Source organism: Phyllostomus discolor, chromosome 4 (genome assembly GCF_004126475.2).
Source record: "Phyllostomus discolor isolate MPI-MPIP mPhyDis1 chromosome 4, mPhyDis1.pri.v3, whole genome shotgun sequence".
Classification (NCBI taxonomy): domain Eukaryota; kingdom Metazoa; phylum Chordata; class Mammalia; order Chiroptera; family Phyllostomidae; genus Phyllostomus; species Phyllostomus discolor.
Window position 1 is genome coordinate 110276171 of NC_040906.2, and position 19324 is coordinate 110295494.

General features: G+C 53.7%; 1 protein-coding gene across 2 annotated transcripts; it reads right to left on the reverse strand.

The window, feature by feature from the left end:
• Positions 1-165: 165 nt before the first annotated feature.
• MTCH1 (mitochondrial carrier 1) lies at positions 166-17281 on the reverse strand. 2 transcript variants are annotated; one of them, XM_028509882.2, is made up of 12 exons: positions 16946-17281; positions 13103-13187; positions 9805-9911; positions 9341-9418; positions 8912-8969; positions 8369-8420; positions 6885-6944; positions 4705-4798; positions 2601-2648; positions 2365-2432; positions 2061-2136; positions 166-996 (listed from the first exon to the last, which is right to left on the reverse strand). In XM_028509882.2, the coding sequence occupies exons 1-12, from the start codon at positions 17264-17266 to the stop codon at positions 925-927; spliced, it is 1119 nt and encodes a 372-aa protein (XP_028365683.1). In that variant the 5' UTR covers positions 17267-17281; the 3' UTR covers positions 166-924. The 2 variants fall into 2 exon arrangements, with proteins under 2 accessions (XP_028365683.1, XP_028365682.1); XM_028509881.2 differs by having other exon boundaries at positions 4654-4798.
• Between the last annotated feature and the right edge of the window lie 2043 nt (positions 17282-19324).

Sequence of the window (19324 nt, forward strand, 5' to 3'; positions counted from 1 at the left end):
TCCCTGGCCCCCCGTCTAGGCTGATCTACACCGGGCCTGGCACTTCTCATCCCGGGCTGAGCTGCCGCAGCCCTGTGGCTCTACAGCCTCTCCACACACTAACACTGAGGACTGACAAAGACTGCGGTTTTTAAGCTCATCAAAATCAGAGACTCCCCACAAAACTCCAAATCACCACCAGTACATTTATTTGAGGGAGGAAGGGTCAAATCTTATCAGGAACTTTTAAATTGGGCAGGACTAAAGACACTGATCTGCCTAACTTCTGGGTGTGCACGACTGCACAGGTAACTAGATCCTGCACACAAAGCGTCACCATTAAACCGATGAGCATTTGATGAGGGGACACATTCTGAGCGGTCACGTGATTTCCCATTCGGAAGGTGCTGCCTTTGTATCAGAAAAGTAGTGTTGAGAAAACAAAGGCAGAACCTAGCAATAGCTTCCTAGCACAGGCCTGGACATGATGGTGGCCTCGTGAAAAGGGACCGTGCCCTATTTACAAGCAGGAGAGCAGTACTCCCAGCCGAGCTGCAGGGTGAGAGCTGGGGCTGACCGGGGCTGGGTGGGGGTGGGACCTGACTCTGTGAGCCTTGTCCCATCCAACCTGGGTCTGTACGAGCCATTCTCTGGCCCCCTGCACAGAGCAGACATAGCAAATCTGTGAAGAAAGGGGGTTCCACCCCAGTTCCCCAGCCCTGCCCCACCTTCCCAGGTCTAACAGGTGACTGACCACTGGGCGTAGCCTCACCCCCACCCGACCCCCGCTTCTGGACAGACACACGGCAAACACGGACGCCGAAGCCCAGCTGGGCAGGAGCACATCTAGGTGTCGCTGGGTTGGAGTTGTCTTACGAGTGCCTGAGATGCACAGGCCTCACCCACAGTGGCCAGGCTGGGACAGCGTGTGTTTAGTGATTCAGGTTACTCCAGGGCAAAGCACGATCCTGATGACACCCGGCGGAAAAGGAGGCTGGAGCCTCGGAAGAGCTGGCCCTGGATTGGAAGGAACAGTCAGGTCAGTCAGGGAAAGGGGAGGCCACCTTCCACATCCTGCCCCAGAGCAAGGCCAACATGAAGCAAAGAGGGCCCCAGCAGCCAAGAGCCCAGGGTTGGGAGGAGGGCCTAGGTCTGCATTCCAAACGGCAAGGCCGCAATCTGCCCTGTGCTGGGTGGCTCACTTCATGCCACAGGATGTCCAGTGCTGATGGGCTACTTGGTAGGCACCCCTCAAAGAGGTGGGTACCGGGGAGTACTGCCCATTTGGCTTCTGAGCCAAAGTGGTCTGGGCCTCCTCCAACGTCCACAGGATGTGACACACGTAGAACAGACCAGAGTCACTGGGAAGAACTGCACCCTTCTCTTGCCTCGCTGCTTCCCTCCTACCTGTCCTCTTAACCCGAGGCCAGTCACTGCAATGGCTGCTCCCCAGGCCACTGACCCCTTTTACAAAGCAAACGCAAGGCTAGGAAAAGGCAAGAATCTTCCTAGGACCCTGGACACCAGGATCCTTGACCTCTGGTTCCTGGAGCTCCAGCCAGCAGGAAGGTACTTGGGCACAGAACATAAAACCCCAAGAATGGCCCCCTCAGCAGGCTCATCCTGCGGCCCAGCTCAACCCTCACGCTCTCCTGGGCACTGGATGTACAGCAGGAGGGCTTGGCCTCCAGCAGCCAGCTGCCTGGCAGGAGCTGGTCTCAACCCCACGGCTACATCTCCAGCCGTGTCACTCAAAGTCTAAGACGTGTTCCTGGGCTTCACCACCTCCCCGTGGCTCCCTCATACTTGTTACTTGTTCTAAGAGTCTTTAAGAGTTGAAGAAAAGGGGACCTCCTCTGATGTAAATTTTTAAGTAAACTCAGATCTAACTATCTCAAATCCTTCCTAAAATAAAGTGAAAAGTCAATTTAAACACCTTAAACCAGGTCTACATCCTCCCCACTCACAACGGGAATCCACGACAACCCCCTATCTTTCCGAGCAACAAAGCACCCATGAAACCATTTCATGTGCTTGACGTGTGAGAATGGGAAACCCCTCCTCCTTCGGGAGCTGCTCACCTGCACACTCAGGTATTTCCAGCAGTGAATCCAGGACTTGAACACTGGGGAGTAGGGGGGCAGCCCAGCCTGCAGCCTGCCAGGGAGAGAGAACATGTGAGACGCAGAGAACACGGAAGCTGACCAGCCAGGGGAAAGGAGACCCCAAGAAGGGATGGCTTGGAGCTGCCGCCACCCACATCCTGAACTGGTCATCCCAAAGGGACGCAATGAACTCCAGAGGAAGACAGGGTGCCCAGCAGGATGAACCCACATGGTGCTGGCAGGAGGAGGCAGAGAGCCCGGTGGAGAAGCGCACACCTACCCACAGTTGTTCACAGCCATGAGGTCACCAACCAGCAGGAAGGGGTAGGTCAGCATGCTCACTGCAATCTGAAACCCAGGGACACCTGAGTGTCAGCAGCCCCCTCACCGGCACCACCCCCAGGGCTTGGGAAGCGGTACTCACTGTGCCAACACCCCACACTACGGCCAGTCTCTGCAAAGCCCCCCTACCCTGAGACCCACAGGGCAGTGGGAAGGGCAGCTGGCCTGACTTACCCCCATCACGAATTTAGTGTAGCTCCGGATGGCCAGGGCCTGGCTGAACTGAGGAGACAGAAAGGAAGACCGGTTTGCCACAGGCGCCTCACCTCAGGGTGCAGACATCAGATATGCAGACCCTCACCATGCTACCTGGTCTGTGGTCCCCTCACCCCACCCTCCACCCTGGTCTCACACACCCACTGCGCACACTATGTTCCTTTCTGGGCCTGCCGGCAGCTTCCACAGCCTTGTAGCAGAGCCAAGAGATCTGCAAGGCAGAAGTAGGATAACCAGACTAAAGGACATCCATGACCTGGCTGGGGATGGTGAGGGGCAGACATGAAAGCCAGGCAAGCAGATCCCTGGCTGCTGCTCTGCATGACCACACCGAGCTGTGAGCTCTGAGGGCTTGGCCTGTGTCTGCCTTGATTAATGTCTATGGCTTGGCAGCCACCTGAACTACCCAGGCACAAAATCCTAGTCTTGTACAAAACGAGAGGGGCAAGTCTGCATTTCCTGTCACCTCCTACCTCAGCAAGCTCTCACCATCTTCAGGCCCCAACTCCTAAAGTCTATTTTTCCCAGGAAAGGGGACTACCTATTCCTGACCTTCCTATGGTGGGGCCATCCCACCAGATGGACGCCCTGCATCCCTGGGTGCACGTCTGCTCAGCCCTCTGCCTGAGTGGCAGCTTCATCTTAGTCTTTAAGCCACACACAGAAGAGCACTTGGAAAGTACTTTCAATGAAGCTGTTGACTGCTGTTGGTGGTGACGTTAAGTGCAGCAGCCCCTGTTCAAACACCTGCCCGCCTAGACAGGAGAAGCCAATCAGCTGGGGACACCCCCCACCCCAGACACCCCAGCTGTCCCAGCCTGGCTCTCTGTGACTGCAGCAGTCCCCCACCCAAGAGGCCCCTGAAAAAGGGCAGGGCCATGGCTATCGTAACTGAAGACGGGAGCTGGACAGGAGCTGGCCTCTACAGAGCTGCTTGAATTCATTCACACTGAAAGGCCGTAAGACTCATCTACCCAAGTCAAACAGGCCAACAATTTTCCTTTGAGCAGAGGCTCTCAGGAGGGACAGGGCGCTCCTTGCCACACACATGTGCCCAGGCAGACAGACAGACACACATACACACACAGCTGCCCAAACACAGGCACTTGTAGACTATGACCCACAACACCCACCCCCCTGCCCCTTGCCTCCCTGCCGGTGATTCTGGCACACAGGTCCCTAACCCCTCCCTCACCTTCCTCCCTGGGGTTGGCAATCTCTGCTGTTACAATGACTGGCTACCAGAAACCCCTCACCCATCACCGTTCACCAACTCGTCTTGATTCATGCAGGACCAGCCAACCCATCATGTCCCCGGATGCCTTTCCTCAACAGCGCCTTTTCAAAGGACCAAGGCCTCCCTGCGCCTGCCCCACCTGCGGAGAGGCCTGTGTACAGCTGGCTGTGCAGGCCACTGCTAACAAAATAGTGGGGTGCTCCCGGGCAGTACACTTCCTAGCTGATTTGAAAAACCTCAAGGGGGCAGCGCCCCCTATCCAGCACAGGAAAATCTAGCCCCCGCCTGTTGGTTCCCAACCCAGTGCCTCTGCAGGGCCCTCTGACGTCGGGGTCCCAACTTCTCTGCCTGTGGAGCAGGGTGGTGTACCTGCCCTGTTCCCTTCACGCCTGGGCTATCATCGGGACCAGATGCCATGACGTCCACAAAAGGATTCTGAAAGTATAAAATACTTAGCAAAAGCTGAAGGGCTGTTGTTAGGCTATTTGTTTCCTGCTCCTTGGTTGGGTCCTAAGTCCAACCAGCCTTGGAAAGCAGGGACCTGTCTTATTTCTAAATCTGCCCAGAACAGGCATTCCATAAACTCCTGCAGGTTTCCTGTCTGGAGGGAAAGCTGACCTCGGGACAAACAGGTCCTCTTCTCAGACCACGTCCCCAGAGGCCCTGGCTAGTTCTTGGGACCTGATGCTCAGAATCCCAGAGTCCTCAAGTCTGCCCCAGACCCTGGGCACCAGCAGTACATGAAAAGATGGACAAGTCCTTGTTCCAACCAACCTGGGAACCTGGATTCTGGTCGTTCCCCAGCCCCCCTGGGGTGTCACTCACGCTGTCATCCACCAGGTAGGCATTGATGAAGTGGGCCAGCAGGTTACAACCCCACAAGAAAACCACATCTCCCAGGAGGTGAGGGATTAAGCCGCTAAAAGACAAGGTGAGCAAAGATGAGCTGGGGAGGGAGGAGACCATTTCCTGGAGGCTCCACACCCTGGAAGCAGAACGTTCCAAGCTCTGAACTCCGGCATCCAACACGTCAGGCAAGAAGCCTACATGGCCGTGTGGGTCAGCAGCTACCCACGCCAGGAAGGCAGCGTTCCTTTCTCCGGGGGCGGGTGTTCTATGCCACGTCTGACACCACACATTAGTTCGTGGTTTCACAAGCAGTTTTCAAACCACACAAGCCAGGCCTCAGGATGTGAATGCTACTAACATGGGATTTTCCGTGGAGATTATGAAAGAGTGCCTACATGCTGGTAGTTTTCTCCTGGCCTCTTTACCTAATCAATTCACAAAACACTCTGCTCAATATAGCTGTTGTCTTCACCCCTGCAGTGTTCTAATGAAGACATTCCATGCAAGCCTTTACAAGGAGGACTGACTTTTAAAGTGATGGCGTTTGTGATAAATACCTCTGCCAAAGGATATGGGAGGTTCCCCCAAATACAGTGCTAAGGACAAAAAGCCAGACTGGTATCAGTGGGTCCTGTGTGTAATTTATGGATCTTTAATGTGCTGATTTACTTGTTTAGATATGGGATGACTTGAAGAGATTTCCAGAAGAATGCAGAATCGTGATTTTTGAATTTTTAAAAATCTTATTTCAAAATATTTAAAAAGTTCAAAAAAATATACGCAACACATCTGTTATGAGGAACATTAACAAAACCAGCACCCCTGAGTGCAGTTTCTCATCGTGCTGCTTCCACCCGTGCTGACGGACGGTCTGCACACACCCTGCCGCACGGGCGTGCGCTGCCTGTTCCACGAACATGCTGAGAGAGGGAACCTGATGGTTAAGTAACTATACGACGAGTGTGGGAAATGCTAGGGTGGTGAGATGTACTGTTTTAAAGCCTGGTACACCAGTCACATGGGCAAATATGTACTCACATGTGTATATGCATGTGTGTGCACAAAGACACACACACACAAACACACACGTTTGTGTACAAATCAAGGCTTGCCACCTTTGCACTGTCGACATTTGGGGCCGAAGAATTCTGTGTTGCAGGGCCTGCCCTCTGCACTGTGGGATGTGCGGCAGCATCCCGGCCTCTACCCACCAAATTCCAGTTGTGACAACCAAAAGCTGTCTCCAGATAGTACCGATGTCCCTGGGGGCAAAAACCACCTCCTGATGAGAAACACACAGACACGGTGGCCTCTGGGTTAAATGAGAGATCGTAAATGAAAACGCCTGGCTAACGACACACCCACAGTGCAACTTAACAGACAGCCCCATGTTTGGCATGTCCTTGTCACTCACTGCCTAGACTGTTAAAGGCAAAGCAGATGACACTTATTAGGCCCAGCTTTTGGGTTCCGTTTGGGGGTTATTCTGTCTGGACACAGTCTTTTCAGTAGCCGTTTCTTTACAAATAAAGCAAGGCAGGTAAGAGACCCAAGGAAGGGGGGGGGGGCGGCGTCTGTGGCCCCTGGGAGATCATGTGTCCTGCTGACGGGTGCTCTGCGTGACACAGGCCCAGTGAGTCCAGAACCTGAACTTTTCCAGAGAAGCCAAAAATACGGATTGTTACGTTGAAGATCCTAAATGTTAAATGTGAAGAACTGACTTGCCAGAAATGCTGTCAAACAGAAGCCATCAGCTGGAGTCACCTGTGAGCTGTCAGTGTTGGACCCCCAGTCCCTGTCACAGATTTTTAGTCACTTTCAGCAGTGAAACAAGGACGATGGAACACGCTAGCTCATGTCCACCCGCATACCCTCCTCTGGACCTGGGGCAAATGGATGCAGCCTTCGGGCTCAGTGCAGCCAGCAGTGGACAAACTGTACCAACTGTGAGTGAGCCGTGGTCTGGAAAGGGCTGGGCAGCTTTCATCCGATGATCCACAGCTCATACAGGCTGTGAAAGTGCAGCTACCCAGGCGGGGAGGGTAGGGAGGTGGGAGGCAGGGCCTGTGATTACTCTGAGGCCACCAGCTGTGGCCTGAGAGGTCGAGAGTGAGCCTATTAGTACAGCCAGATTTGCGGGGTACAAACTCACGTACACAAAGAATCCCAGCAGCCCCTCCTCTTTGAAAATCTTTCCAATGGAGCTCAGCACGCCACTGTAAAGAAAGCATGACAGGGACAGAAGTCACCCGGTCACCTGGAGAGGGCCCCCACCTCCTCACCCCTGGTCAGAGCCATCCAGTCCCGGCTGGACAGGGCAGGGCAGATGCTGTTACAAGGCAGAACTAGTGGAGATGAGAGAGCTCTCGTCTGGGGGTAGGGGCACTTACCTAGTTCATGGAGACCAGAGACACCCTACCACTACCACCACCACCACCACCAGCACCAGAACCCCAGCAGTGAGCAACCACTGCTCTCCGTGGGTCTGGAATTTAGGAATAAACCTTCTGAGCCTGGCCCTAGTGCTTATCTCTGGCTGAATACCCTTTAGGCAGAGAAGCCTGCATGACCGACAGAGTGAGAGCAGGCGGAGTGGCAAGTGGCGAGAACCACCTTTCAGAGGGCAGAGGAACACGGGGCCCCCCAGCAGGAGGCCCTGGACAGACAGCCCAGAAGCAGCCTGGGAAAAAGCAGCTGCCCACCCCTCCGCCCAGCAAGGCGCTTGGGAACCAGTGCCCTGGTCGCCACAGCCTATAGAAGACCAGCAAATGGGCTCCTAGGTGTGACATGCAAAGGAGGCTCAAGAGCAACCTCTGTGACGTGGCTACCAATACCAAGTGGCCTGTCCTATATGAAGCTCTGCAAAGCCCAGGTGCAGTGGTGGTCTAGGAGAGAGAAAGCTGGTGGGAGCCGAAGCCCTGGCTAGTGCTGGTCCCAGGCCCCAAGCCCTGCCAGTCCCCACTACCTTTCTTCTCAGGCCTGGCTTGGCCACTCCTGATCCTATCTGCCAACCTCACATTTCCGTCTGGGGAAAGGGGCCAATCTCCCACTAGTGAACCCAAAATGAGGCCCCATAGCAGCTGATCTTGTTGGAGCAGTGACCCCACAGGACAGTTGCAGAGAAGAACTGAAGCCAGGAAACGAGAACCTTAGAGAGGAAGGGTAATGGGCTGTCCTCCTGCCACATGGAAGGCCCGTGTCAACACACCTACTCCCCTCGTAGGGCACGCAGGTGCCAGTATTTGGTAATCAACTGAAGTGGACAGAAGAGGATTGAGCTGTAAGCCAGGTGCGATGACAGCCGGGAAATCGTTAGGGCATAACCTAGGGAGCCCAGGAGGGAGCCCTGGCTCGGTCCCGAGTGGCAGAATCAGCTCTGCTGCCAGGACTCCACATCCAAGCCAACTCCAACCCCACTCACCCCCCACTGCAGGGCACCCAGGCTCACCCTGGGCAGCCCGGACAAGAGATACAGAGAAAAGGCCCTGGACACAGACTGTGGAAACCACCACGTTCCCCTGAAGTCAGCACATTAGAACTAGGGCAGAAAAGGGGCAATGACTGACCCAGCACAGCCTGTCCTGGCAGACTCTGAATGGTGACGAGGCCACGCCCATCTGTCCCAAGGAGAATTACCCACCTGTACTTGGCTTCCCGTCCCACAAACTGAACCATGCAGCGCATTGAGATGACTGGGGAGAAAGAAAACACACAGGTGACCTGAGGCAAACACACACAAAGCCCACGATGGCCCGCTGTGGGGCGCCTGCTATAGAGGCCACCGCACAAGACAGCGAGGGGCAGGGGGCGGGAGGAGAGGAGGGACTCTGGGCTTCGCCATCACACCCCATGACCACAGCATCCCATTTCCTCTGCCTGGGGAGAGCCCCAGCTCCCTCCAGCCAGGATTCCTGGCACATACATGTCACTGCCTAGACCTTTAAAGGCAAAGCAAATGACACTTGTTAGGCTCAGCTTTTGGGTTCCGTTTGTGGGTCATTCTGTCTGGACACAGTCTTTTCGGTACGCGTTTTCTTTATAGGTAAAGTAAGGTGGGCGACAGACACCAAGGAAAGTGTCTCTCCCAGTGGGGTTGCCATGGAATATCCCTACCCCACCACCAGCTACAGTCCTCCAGGGGTCATCCCACGGCTGAGCTGCAGGCTCCAGTGCAGCTGCTCACCGTGCAGGGGGTGGGCCAGCATGCGGGACACACACTGCATCATCATCTCATAGGAGGTCTGCAAGAGAGCAGAGGGGGACACTCGGTTCGGCCTGTCTCTGGAAACGGCACTGCAGAACGAGGTCATGTGGAGAACCACCTGAGATTCTGCAGCTCCCATGTGGGGTCAGTCTAACTCAGATGGCCCCACTTGTCACCCATCCCCAATTCCTTGCACCCAGGAGTGCTACCGGGTCCCAGGCCAGGCCCTATGACGGCTCAAGGCTTTCTGAGATTCCCTGTGTGTCCACAATGGGGCTCCTTCTATGTCCCTGTCCCATGCAAGCACAAGGACCCCATCTTGAGACTCTTCAATGACCTGCCCAGCTCGGCAGTGAGAAATACTGACCCCCTTCAAAGGGCCTCACCTTCTCCAATTCCAACACCTACCTCCTTCACCACTTTCCTCAGGGAAGTCTTCATGTCATCCTTATTGGAGACCTGCTCGATCTCATCTGGAGGGAAAACCTGAGACACAAAAGGCAAGAGAGCCAAAAGCAAAATATAGCTATGCCTCTCAAATGTGGCTCCCGGGGCAGAGACAGTAGGAAGCAGCTTCCACAACTTTCTCTGGAGTGCCCATTAGCTGGGCCAGCCTCAGGTAACCCCCAGGGCGGGAGCTCGGGGGGAAAAGGCCCTGCCTGGTGTCATAGCCGTGAGAAAGCAGGAGGGCTGTGGGGCAGGGACCCTCCCAGTCAGGGAGTCTTAGCGTTGGGCCACCAGGGTTAGGAGCCCAGCTGCAGTGCCGTGGGGGAGGCCCCACCAATCTCGGAATGGAGCTGCTGGACCGGTGCACACGGCTGCCTCGGGGTGGCAGGGAGCTCAGGGGAACTGTGATGCTGCCTGAGGCTCACCTTCTTCATGCTGCCCCGAGTCACAGTGGAGAGGGCGTTGGACATTAGGCGGGGGCTCAGGCCTCGGAAGAGCCCTATCTTCCCATCCACCTGCACAATGTACTTGGCTGTAAGGAAGCAGAGGTGGCAGCGTCACGCCCAGCCCGGACGCCCACTCCTGAGTCGCACTCACACCCGGACCAGGTGCCCATCCCTCAGTGCGTGCAGCCGTCAGTCACCGAGGGGAGCATTGGTCCAGGACCCTGGAAGTGATCAGGCCCCACCCCAATTTCTTCTCTAGTTTCTGCTCCTTTGTGTAAAAGCCTTCAAAACATATTTTTAATGAAAAGATCACACATTTCCTTTTTTTAGCTTTGAAATAGCTGCTTGGCAAACTCAGGTGTAGCTTTTTTAACTCAGTAACTTTAGTGCTACAACCCAGGCACCAACTCTGTAGTTTATAAAGAAATACTGTTCTCAGGGGAAAGAAAAAAGGAAGAAGGCAGAGTTCCCATAGTCAGTGACAGTCTGCAACCCAAGGGAGGAAAAACGAAAAAGGGCTCCCAGAAGAAAGGCTCCAAAGTGTCCCGAGCCTGCCATGGAAGGGCATCCCCACCCTGTCACTGTGCTTTGCCCAGGACCCCACCTGGCTAGTTGGCATTTATTTTATTATTTAAAGGTTTTATTTATTTTTAGAGAGAGGGGAAGGGAGGGAGAGAGGGAGAAACACTGACCAGTTGCCTCTCACAGGCCCCAACAGGCAATGAATCCACAACCCAGGCATGTGCCCTGACTGGGACCTGAACTGGCACCCTTCTGCGTTTAGAGGACAATGTTGAACCGAGCCACACCGGTCAGGGCACCGGTTGGCATTTATTAGTGAAGATGGGGAGGGGGTGGGGAGAAACAAGCAGAGGAGTAACCAAAACAGAGGCACCAATGAACTACTTCACAGAAAAAACTTAAGCAGTCAGGGAAGCTAGACCCTACCAGCTAGTCAGTGTTTTTTCATTAGGGTCTCTGAAAGGACCCCCTTTTTAATGTTTTATTTTATGTAATATCAACTTTTAAGCTTTGTTCAGAAAGGAGTGTATTTTTCTGTGTACTTGGAAGCTGGCAGAACACTCTCAGACTATGGGCTTCCCACACATCCACAGCTTAGCTCTCCGGCACCGCACAGTGGCAGGAGCCGGCACGCCAGGCCTTGCTTCTGCAGCATGTCTGCCAGCCCGCAACCCAACCTCGCTGCTAGCTCCGGCTTTCACTGGGCACCCCCTCCCAGCACCTGTTACCTGCCTACCTGGCTTCCTGAGATGGGTAGGGCTGGACAGAGGAGTGGGAGGTGAGAGGGCCCTGGATGATGTGGCAAGGCACCCTGCTTCAAAGGAAACCGGCAGAAGGAAGGTTTATTTTGGGGGAAGGGAGCTCCCTCCAGTCAGTAAAAGGGAGAGCCAGTCAGTAAAAGGGAGAGTGGAAGGGTAAAGCTGGGGTGTAATCTCTAGCAAGACACTTAATCTCTTACTATCCGACTTGCCTGCCAGTGAAAAAGGAATTAAGGACCCCTACTTCTCCCCACCTCACAGGTGAAGCATGAACAAGTAAGAGTCGAGAAAGGCACACAGAAAACAGAGGCAAAGGGCCCCATGGCTGGCAAGAGACTCCCTCATCACAGGGGTTCTCTGCAGGCTCTGGAACTCTCCAGAAGTTCTTTTCGTTACAACCCCCCTACAACACGAGGAGGAGTAGGTGCTATGCAGGCAGGCCCTAGACGTCCCGACAGCCGAGCCCTCTCTCCGGTGGGAGAGTCACACGTGCCTGGAACCACCCAGTGGGCATCTGCCATAACATCTGGACCGAAACAACACGTATATAAACCGGGGTGGGGGGAGCACCTCAGAACTCTGTTCATCTCTGCAAGAGGCAGTAAAGTGAGTCAAGACCCCTTGATCCAAGTGCTTCCGGGAATGACTGTGTGCTGTGCCACAGTCACAGCTGTGTGCCAGTCCAGGTTCCGCCTGAGGCCCTTGCGTGGTGGGAGCACACCGAGCCGGCAACCGAGAAACCACCTGGGAGGGGCTGCCACCCCGGCTGCCCACGGATCCAGTGCTGACTGTGGCCAGCGGCCTCACTCTACTTCGGGGTGGGAGACCTTCTTAATTCTGATGTCCCCCACAGTGGCAATCTTTAAGTAAAAAACAAGTATGAACACATTTCCCCATAAAATGACATGGTCTGCCTGGCCCTGGACTGTACTCAACAAAACGGTGGCAAGACTAAAAGAAAAACATCACATCAGATTCTGCCAAAAGTGCGTGACATGAAAAAAAGGTGACAGGAGGCGAAGCCCTGAGTTATTCAGGAGATGGAAAGATTTCCAGAGAACATTCTGGAGTGACCCAACAGGTGAGAACGGAGGTAGAGGAAGCATGAGGGGGTCGGCTGGCTGTGAACATGGACAACAAAGGTACATTTAAACAAAGTCCCTGTCATGGTCAACCTGTGAGGGTAGGGACTGGGGGAGGGACAGCGATAGTGGACTTGAAAAGACCGCAGGCAGCTGGTGCCCATGGGCTAGAGGATGAGCAGTAGAGGCGGCCAGGTGGGCTTCACTGGCATCGGGCAAGCTCCACTGTGTTGGGCCTCTTGCTGGAGAGACCCCCTGACAGGCAGGGCTGCTTGGAGCAGGGAGGAGGTGTATGAAGGGCCAGGCAGGAAGACACTGATGCCGCTTCGCAAAGGGACTGCACGGCCAGGGCAGTTAAGTGGCCTGCCCAAGCTCACAGAGCTGGTCGGGGCACACCAGAGGTGAAGCGACAACTCGCTGCTCTCTGGTCTATACCCAGTGGGTGGAGATGCCGTGAGCTGGCACCACACCTGGGGAACACAGGGGAAAGGACGGAGAACGAAGGAAAGGACCTAGGAGGCCCCAGCAGGCCTCCTGCTAGAGAAGCAGGAAAGCAGAAAAGCTAGAAAGGGGGTCAGGCTGCTCAAAGGGCAAAAGGACTCCCTCCACCTCATCCCAGGCACAACCAGGGATGACAGGGGCCAGTGTCCTGACCGGCCCCTCCTTCGACCAACTGTCTGCCCTCCCCCTGCCTGAGGCAGAGGAGCTAGACCAGAGCTGTGTTGTTCAGCTGCTCTGCCCCCAAACTCTGGTGCCTCCCTGGCCACACTCCAGGATCCCCTCTTCCTCCATGCCAGCTCTGACTCTGGGCGCCATGCTGCCCATGGTGTTCCCCAGGGCCAGCTGGACCTGCTCCCCATTCGATGCTTTTTTTTTTGGTCAGCATGGGCTTTCCTGCCTGGGCAGCACACTCACCGTAGGTGAAGAAGCTCGGCAGATAGAGGACCTTCCTCCCCAGCACATTGGTCCCAATGGTGGGGGGCATCGGCTCATGGCCCACCTTCAGAATCAACATATACAAAAGGAAGGTCAGATTCTACTGCAGGTTCAGCCTCACTGCTTTTCATCTTCGCAGGCCTCTTACTTTTTCCACAAATTCTAATGCTGTTTCTGTTGATTACCATTAGTATTGTGAAATCTCCCAATAAACAGAAATGTCTAGTCCCAAATACTACCCCTACCACACTCCCAGTCACCTCCATTCCCCAACACTGATCCCTTGAAGTTCCAGATATTCCCAGGGCAAAACGCCCCATTTTTATATACGTCAAACCCCATTTTCCCCTCAGAATAAATCTCATTTATTCTCATCTCCAGGTTAAAAACTTCAGTAGTCTCGATCCGAAATGGGGCAACACTAAAATCTGTCCCAAAGACAGCTCAGTTCCAAGTACCTCATTGCAAAGTTCACCCCACAACTCAAATTTCTTACTGTACCCACAAAAGCAACAAATCTGTCCCTCTCACTCCCAGGCAGAACAAACTTCAGTCAAATCCCAGTTGCTCCTCAAAATATTCAACTGTGTTCTAATCTCAATTGCCCATGTCCCTGTGACAGAATGTCCCCACGTTTGTGGGGCAATGGTTACTCTTGCTGTGTAGAGCTGGTTATATCTGTTAAACTCATGGGTGGGTGAAAGACCAAGCCACCCCCCTGTCCAGTGAGGGTGGGGGGCAGTCACTGAGGGGTGAGGCTATTTGTTATACTGTCAACTAATGACAGGCTCTCTTTGCTGCCAGGCAGGAACCAAGGGGTCTAGGAGACTAGCACCTAAGTGGGGTGTGAGAAGTCTCCTTCCTTGACAGGGGACAGCAGCCCTGCCCCTCAAAGCAGGCCGGCAACTCTTGAATGTGGAAAGCAGAACCAGCAGGGTTGGGAAGCTCTGCCTTAAAAACTGGACTAGGTATGCTTGTAGTGCTTTCCTGGCTTGGTTTCCTTTCTTCTTTGCCTTGGTGTTTTTGAAAGTTGACACTAACCCTGTGGATGTGATTCTGAGCTAACTGACAGACTAGTGATTATAAATTAAGAAACCCCCTATGGATGAGAACCTTCTTTAAAGATATTCTATCCCAGGGGACTTGGAGAAGAGGGATGAGCTAGCTCACCCAAGCAAGTTAGCCCTCCCCCTCTAGACCTTGCTCTTTCTGGGTTAGAAGCTCGAAGGGTCTGAGTTGTTTTGTTTTCGTTCTCGTACACAGGCAGAACTCCCTCCATCACTGCTGCTCCAAGTCTGAGTTACAGCTTTCGTACTGTCTTACCCAGTCCAGTCACAACCTGGGAGTCCCCTGATTCCAGTTTTACCCCTGAATCTGTTGTGTGTCCCCCCTTCATCCCCATAGCTCCCAGATCTATTGAGCCTGTATTTTTAACTTCCACCCAGGTAATCAAAGGCACACTGGCCATATTTCACCCCTGTTCTCCTTGACCTCAAGTTTTCATTAGTTGTGCCCAAGTCATACCAGCCCAGTTTCATCCCCAAGTCTACTAACCCAGTCTAAAGCTGTGGATCTGGATCGGATACTGCCAAAGCCAGTCCATCACCCTCAAACCTCCAAACCCTGAACCTAACACCCACAAGCCCTGATCTGAGGCACCGCATTCTGATGTACCTAATCTAGACAACCCCAAATGTGCCACTCCAATCCTGCTACCCACCCCAAACTGGTATCTGCCTTTTTGCAAAATGTTACTCTGATTCCCAAGCTATACCCATTAAGATTTCAGCCTAAAATATGTTATGCTCAGCACCAGCTGAGTTCAAATCAGATAGGATGCCTATCACCTCAACCCAGCTCACTCATCCTCTCCTCCCCACCATCCAGTTCTCACCCATTTGTCTCCCTTCATTCCTCAATTCCCCCTTCTCCCTCATTCCCAATTCTCTCTTCAAGTCACCCTTATTTTAATTTTCTTCTCAACCTCTAAACCAAATTTTCAATGGTCCAAATGATGAAGCCAGTTTCTACTTCCTTCACATGGAACCCCCATTCCTATATTCCAGTATCCTCCACTCCTCAGACTCTCCTATCTGCCACCCTAAAATCCAAGCCCTCACCCCATCTCATTCCATCAACGGAAAAACTCAACACCCAGTACCCTTGTTTCACATCTTAGGTGCCAATTTCTTCCCCAAACCTGTAATCGCAGTTGCTGTAAATACAATTCCAATTCCCTAAGTAGAGCAGCCCTCACTCCCAATCACCACCAAACACCTGTCTGGACCTTCCCCCCACGAACCATTTCCAAATCTGTCACAGTCAGACTTTAGTCAGGCACCATGATGTTCCTGACTGAACCTCCCCATTCCTTGTCATATTCCTGGTCATACCCCCCAACCCATCACTCCTATTCCTTAGATTTCAATTACTCCTGTTCAAGTCCTTCTCATTCCAACTATCTCCCACTCTGTCAGTACAATTATAAAGACAGTATATCTGACACCCATTTGCCTCCATTTAAATCAAACCTCAAATCTTGGTTGGGTCTCCATCTCAATTTTTACCCACCTCACTTTTCTTCACTGGAAAATTCTAGGCTAAATTGTCAGTCATCAATCTAGGCCGAACCACCCCTATCTAAATAGTACACAGCTCCATGCCCCTTCCCCAATTCTTCCAAATGCATCCCTCCAGCCCCTCTCTTTCCAACTCAATTTCAAGAAGCCTGTTCCACCTGTAAGGCATTGTTGGCCACCACCGATATACCCAGTGCACCTGCATGGCACCATTCCAGATACATCCCTACCTTGGCCACAGTCTCTGCCAGCCCTCCCCTATCCTGTCACTATATGTCCCAACTGCCCCATCTTCCCAATTCCAATACTTTCAAACCCCTTCAGCTCATCCCGCCAGATACAAGGACTGTGATTCCCAACTCCCTACCCCAACCGGACTTCCATTTTCTCCTCCAAATGCGTCATGCCTTTCCCCCTAAAAGCCTCCTCCTCGCTTCTCTCTCCAAACAAAACGCCACCAGTCCCCTCCCCCAATGCGTCGCCCTATCTCTCCCCCCAACAACTCGTCACCCCGTCCCCTCCTCCCACCAAATCCGTCGTCGCCATCAGATCCAGAGCCCCCATCTCCTGCTAACCAAAAGCTCTCCCCTGCTAAATCCTCTGCCTTCGCCCTCTCCCATCAAATTCCCTGACGATGAATTTCATTGCCCCCATCCCCTCCTCCCTGGAGTCTGATGCCCTTTCTCCTTTCCTAAATTTATGGCCCTGGCCCCCTGTCCTTTGTTTTACCAAACCACTTTTTAATCTACCCTTATCAAATCCAAAGCTCTTGCTCCTTTCTACCCTAAATATGCACTCATCTTCTAAATACTTTGCCTTGGTCCCCAATCCTCCTCCTCACACATTCGCCAAAACTTCCCGCCCCGCTCCCAATTCTGTTGCTTCTGTAGTCGGCCCAAAATGATACCCTCTCCTTCCTATTCCAAGTTCATCTCTTCTCGAAACCCGTCTCTCTATCCCATCGCCCTCTCCTTACACCCCCAAATGCCTTGTTCCTTCCAGCCTCTCAAATCTGTCGCTTCCAACCCTCGCCCAGTCTCCGGCACCTCCAAACCTATGCGTCCTGCATGCCCAAACTCCTCCCTGCTTTGCGCCTCTCCAATTTCTTCAGCCCACCAAAACCTCTCTCTCTGCCCTTCTCCCAAATCCGTCGTCATCGACTCCTCCGACCCAATCTGTCCAAATCGAGGCCTGTCACCTCCACAGGGGCCGCCACCTCCCTATGGTGCCCCCGGCCCCCCACCTGGATGAGCAGTTTCACATAGAGCAGCGGATGGCTGAGCGCCGTCACGCCCGCACCCAGAGCCACGAAAAGAGCCTCGGTGGTCGGGGCGTTGTCCCCGGAGCCCAAGCCCCCGGACGCTCCGTCCATCCTGCGAGCCGAGGGCTGCGCCGCAGGCCGAGGGTGGCGCGGGTGTGCGCGGTGCGCGGGCGGCGGGTCGCGAGCCCGGGCCTCGACCCCCGCTGCCGCTCCGCCGCGAGCTCCGGCTCCTGCTCCAGCTCCCGCCATCCCCGCGGCACCGCCGCGAGCCCAAGGCGCCACTTCCGGGTCCAAGGCCCCCATGGCGGCGGGCGGCGAGGTCACTCCCCGTCACGTGATGGACGGCGCCCCGCCCCTCGCTGGCGTCAGGGGCCGGGCTCGGGCCACAGTGCTCCGCCACCGCAGGGTATCGCGGGGTGCTACGCGCGGGACGCGTTTTCCCCTGCGGAGCCGGGACCTGGGTGGCAGGCCTAGGTTCCGTGGCTCCGGGATGCCCGGAGTCGCGGGCTCGAGGCCTATGTAGGCCTTCGCAGGCCTGGCTATTCCCCCGAGAACCCAAGAGGGCGGTGGGGGCGGGGCTTGGGGGCTGCGTAAGCCAGACCACCCCAACGTGGTCTACGGCATTTGTAAGCCCCCTACCCGGCTTCGCGAGTTTTCGCTGCAGTTCTGTGGCCGCCCATTCGCGGCACGGATCCCAGGCAGAGTACCCAGTGAGGCCTCCTGCTGTGGGGCGACCCCTGTGCGGTTTCCAGACTCGTTTTACCCCTTCGGCTTCCCCACCAAACCAGATCCAGCAGCCCCTTGGCGATGTGGCCAGCTTCCTTTGCACTTGGGCCTTGGCGCCTAAGGTTAGAAAATGTGTTTTGCTCTAAAGTACTTCGCCAATCTCCCTCACTAGATCCGGGGGGCGGGAGGTGGCGTTTAATCAGTCACTCAGGCACTGTGCCTGCTAGATGTCCGTGGTCTAATCTTTAGGTAATAAAAATGAATTATAACAAGTGGCCCTAAAATCGCACTTAACTTAGTGCTAGAAATATTTTTAGATGCTTTGCACCATGTTAACTCCAGTATAATCCTCACAACAACCCGGGGAGGAAGGTATAGCTGGTCCTCCAATAACATTTTGTTCAATTTCGCTTTTTATGACAGTTGAGCGTTAATGAGATGCATAGGAAGTTACCTCATGTTTATATCAATTAGCCTTTAGTAAAATCGGTTTTGTTAATAGGCGTAAGGGAGGACCCTACTGTATTTATTACGGAAAATACCCTGTTCCTGTTTGTAAAATGCACACCCCTACAGTGACACCTAGAACCTTGCCCCACCACTTGTGGAGGTGCTCAGTAAAAGTTTGCTTAAATGGAAAGGAATCGGGTAACCCAGAGTCTGCAGAAACACAGCAGTGGGTCACCTTGCCCCTTTGCCTGTATTTACCCTGTGTTCATTGTGAGAAAGTTCTGTCGTCTTTTTTTTAAAAAAAGATTTTATTTTCTTTAGAGAGAGGAAAGGGAGGGAGAAAGAGGGAGAGAAACATTGATGTGCCAGAGAGGCACTGAAAACATCCAAAGGAGAGGCTGTCTCTTGCATGCCCCCAACCGAGTACCTACCTGGCCTGCAACCCGTGCGTGTGCCCTAACCACCAGGAATCAAACCAGCAAATGGATCCATTTGCAGAGATGACACCCTATTCAAACCACTGAACCACACCAGTCAGAGATGTTTTGAGAGAGAGAGGAAGGCAAGGAGAAAGAAATATTAATGTGTGGTGACCTCTCCCACCCCCCCACTGGGTACCTGGCCATAACTGAGGCATGTGCCCTGAACTGGAATCAAACCAGTGATCCTTTGTTTCGAAGACTGGCACTCAGTCCGCTGAGCCACACCAGCTGGCCACTTTGTCCAGGTTTCTTGCAGTCTGCCCTTCCCAACTCCCTGTCCTATCCTAAAAACTCCCTTCCCTTTTGCCACTCTTGACAATACTCTATACACCTTCCACATCCAAATCTTGCCAGTCTCCTTCCCTCCCTCCCTCCCTTTCTCCTCCACACTGGCTTCTCTAACCCAGATATATACTGGTCTAAATCACTGCAAACCTCCTAGTCCTTTCAGGTTACTGTGTTTTCTCCTTTAAACACAGCTTTCATTAAACCTACCTCCTGCCCCAGGCACACTTTGAATGACTTCCTTTCACCTGGATTCTGGTTTAGCTTTCCCAACAGGGACCTTAAAGTGAAGTTTATCCACAGCCTCGTTTATTGATAACATCAGAGCCCCACACTAACACTCCACCCAGAAGGCAGCTTTCTAAAAGTTCCTCACGCAAACTTTTTCCTCCTGGGGCTTTTCCTCCCCGTTTTTCCC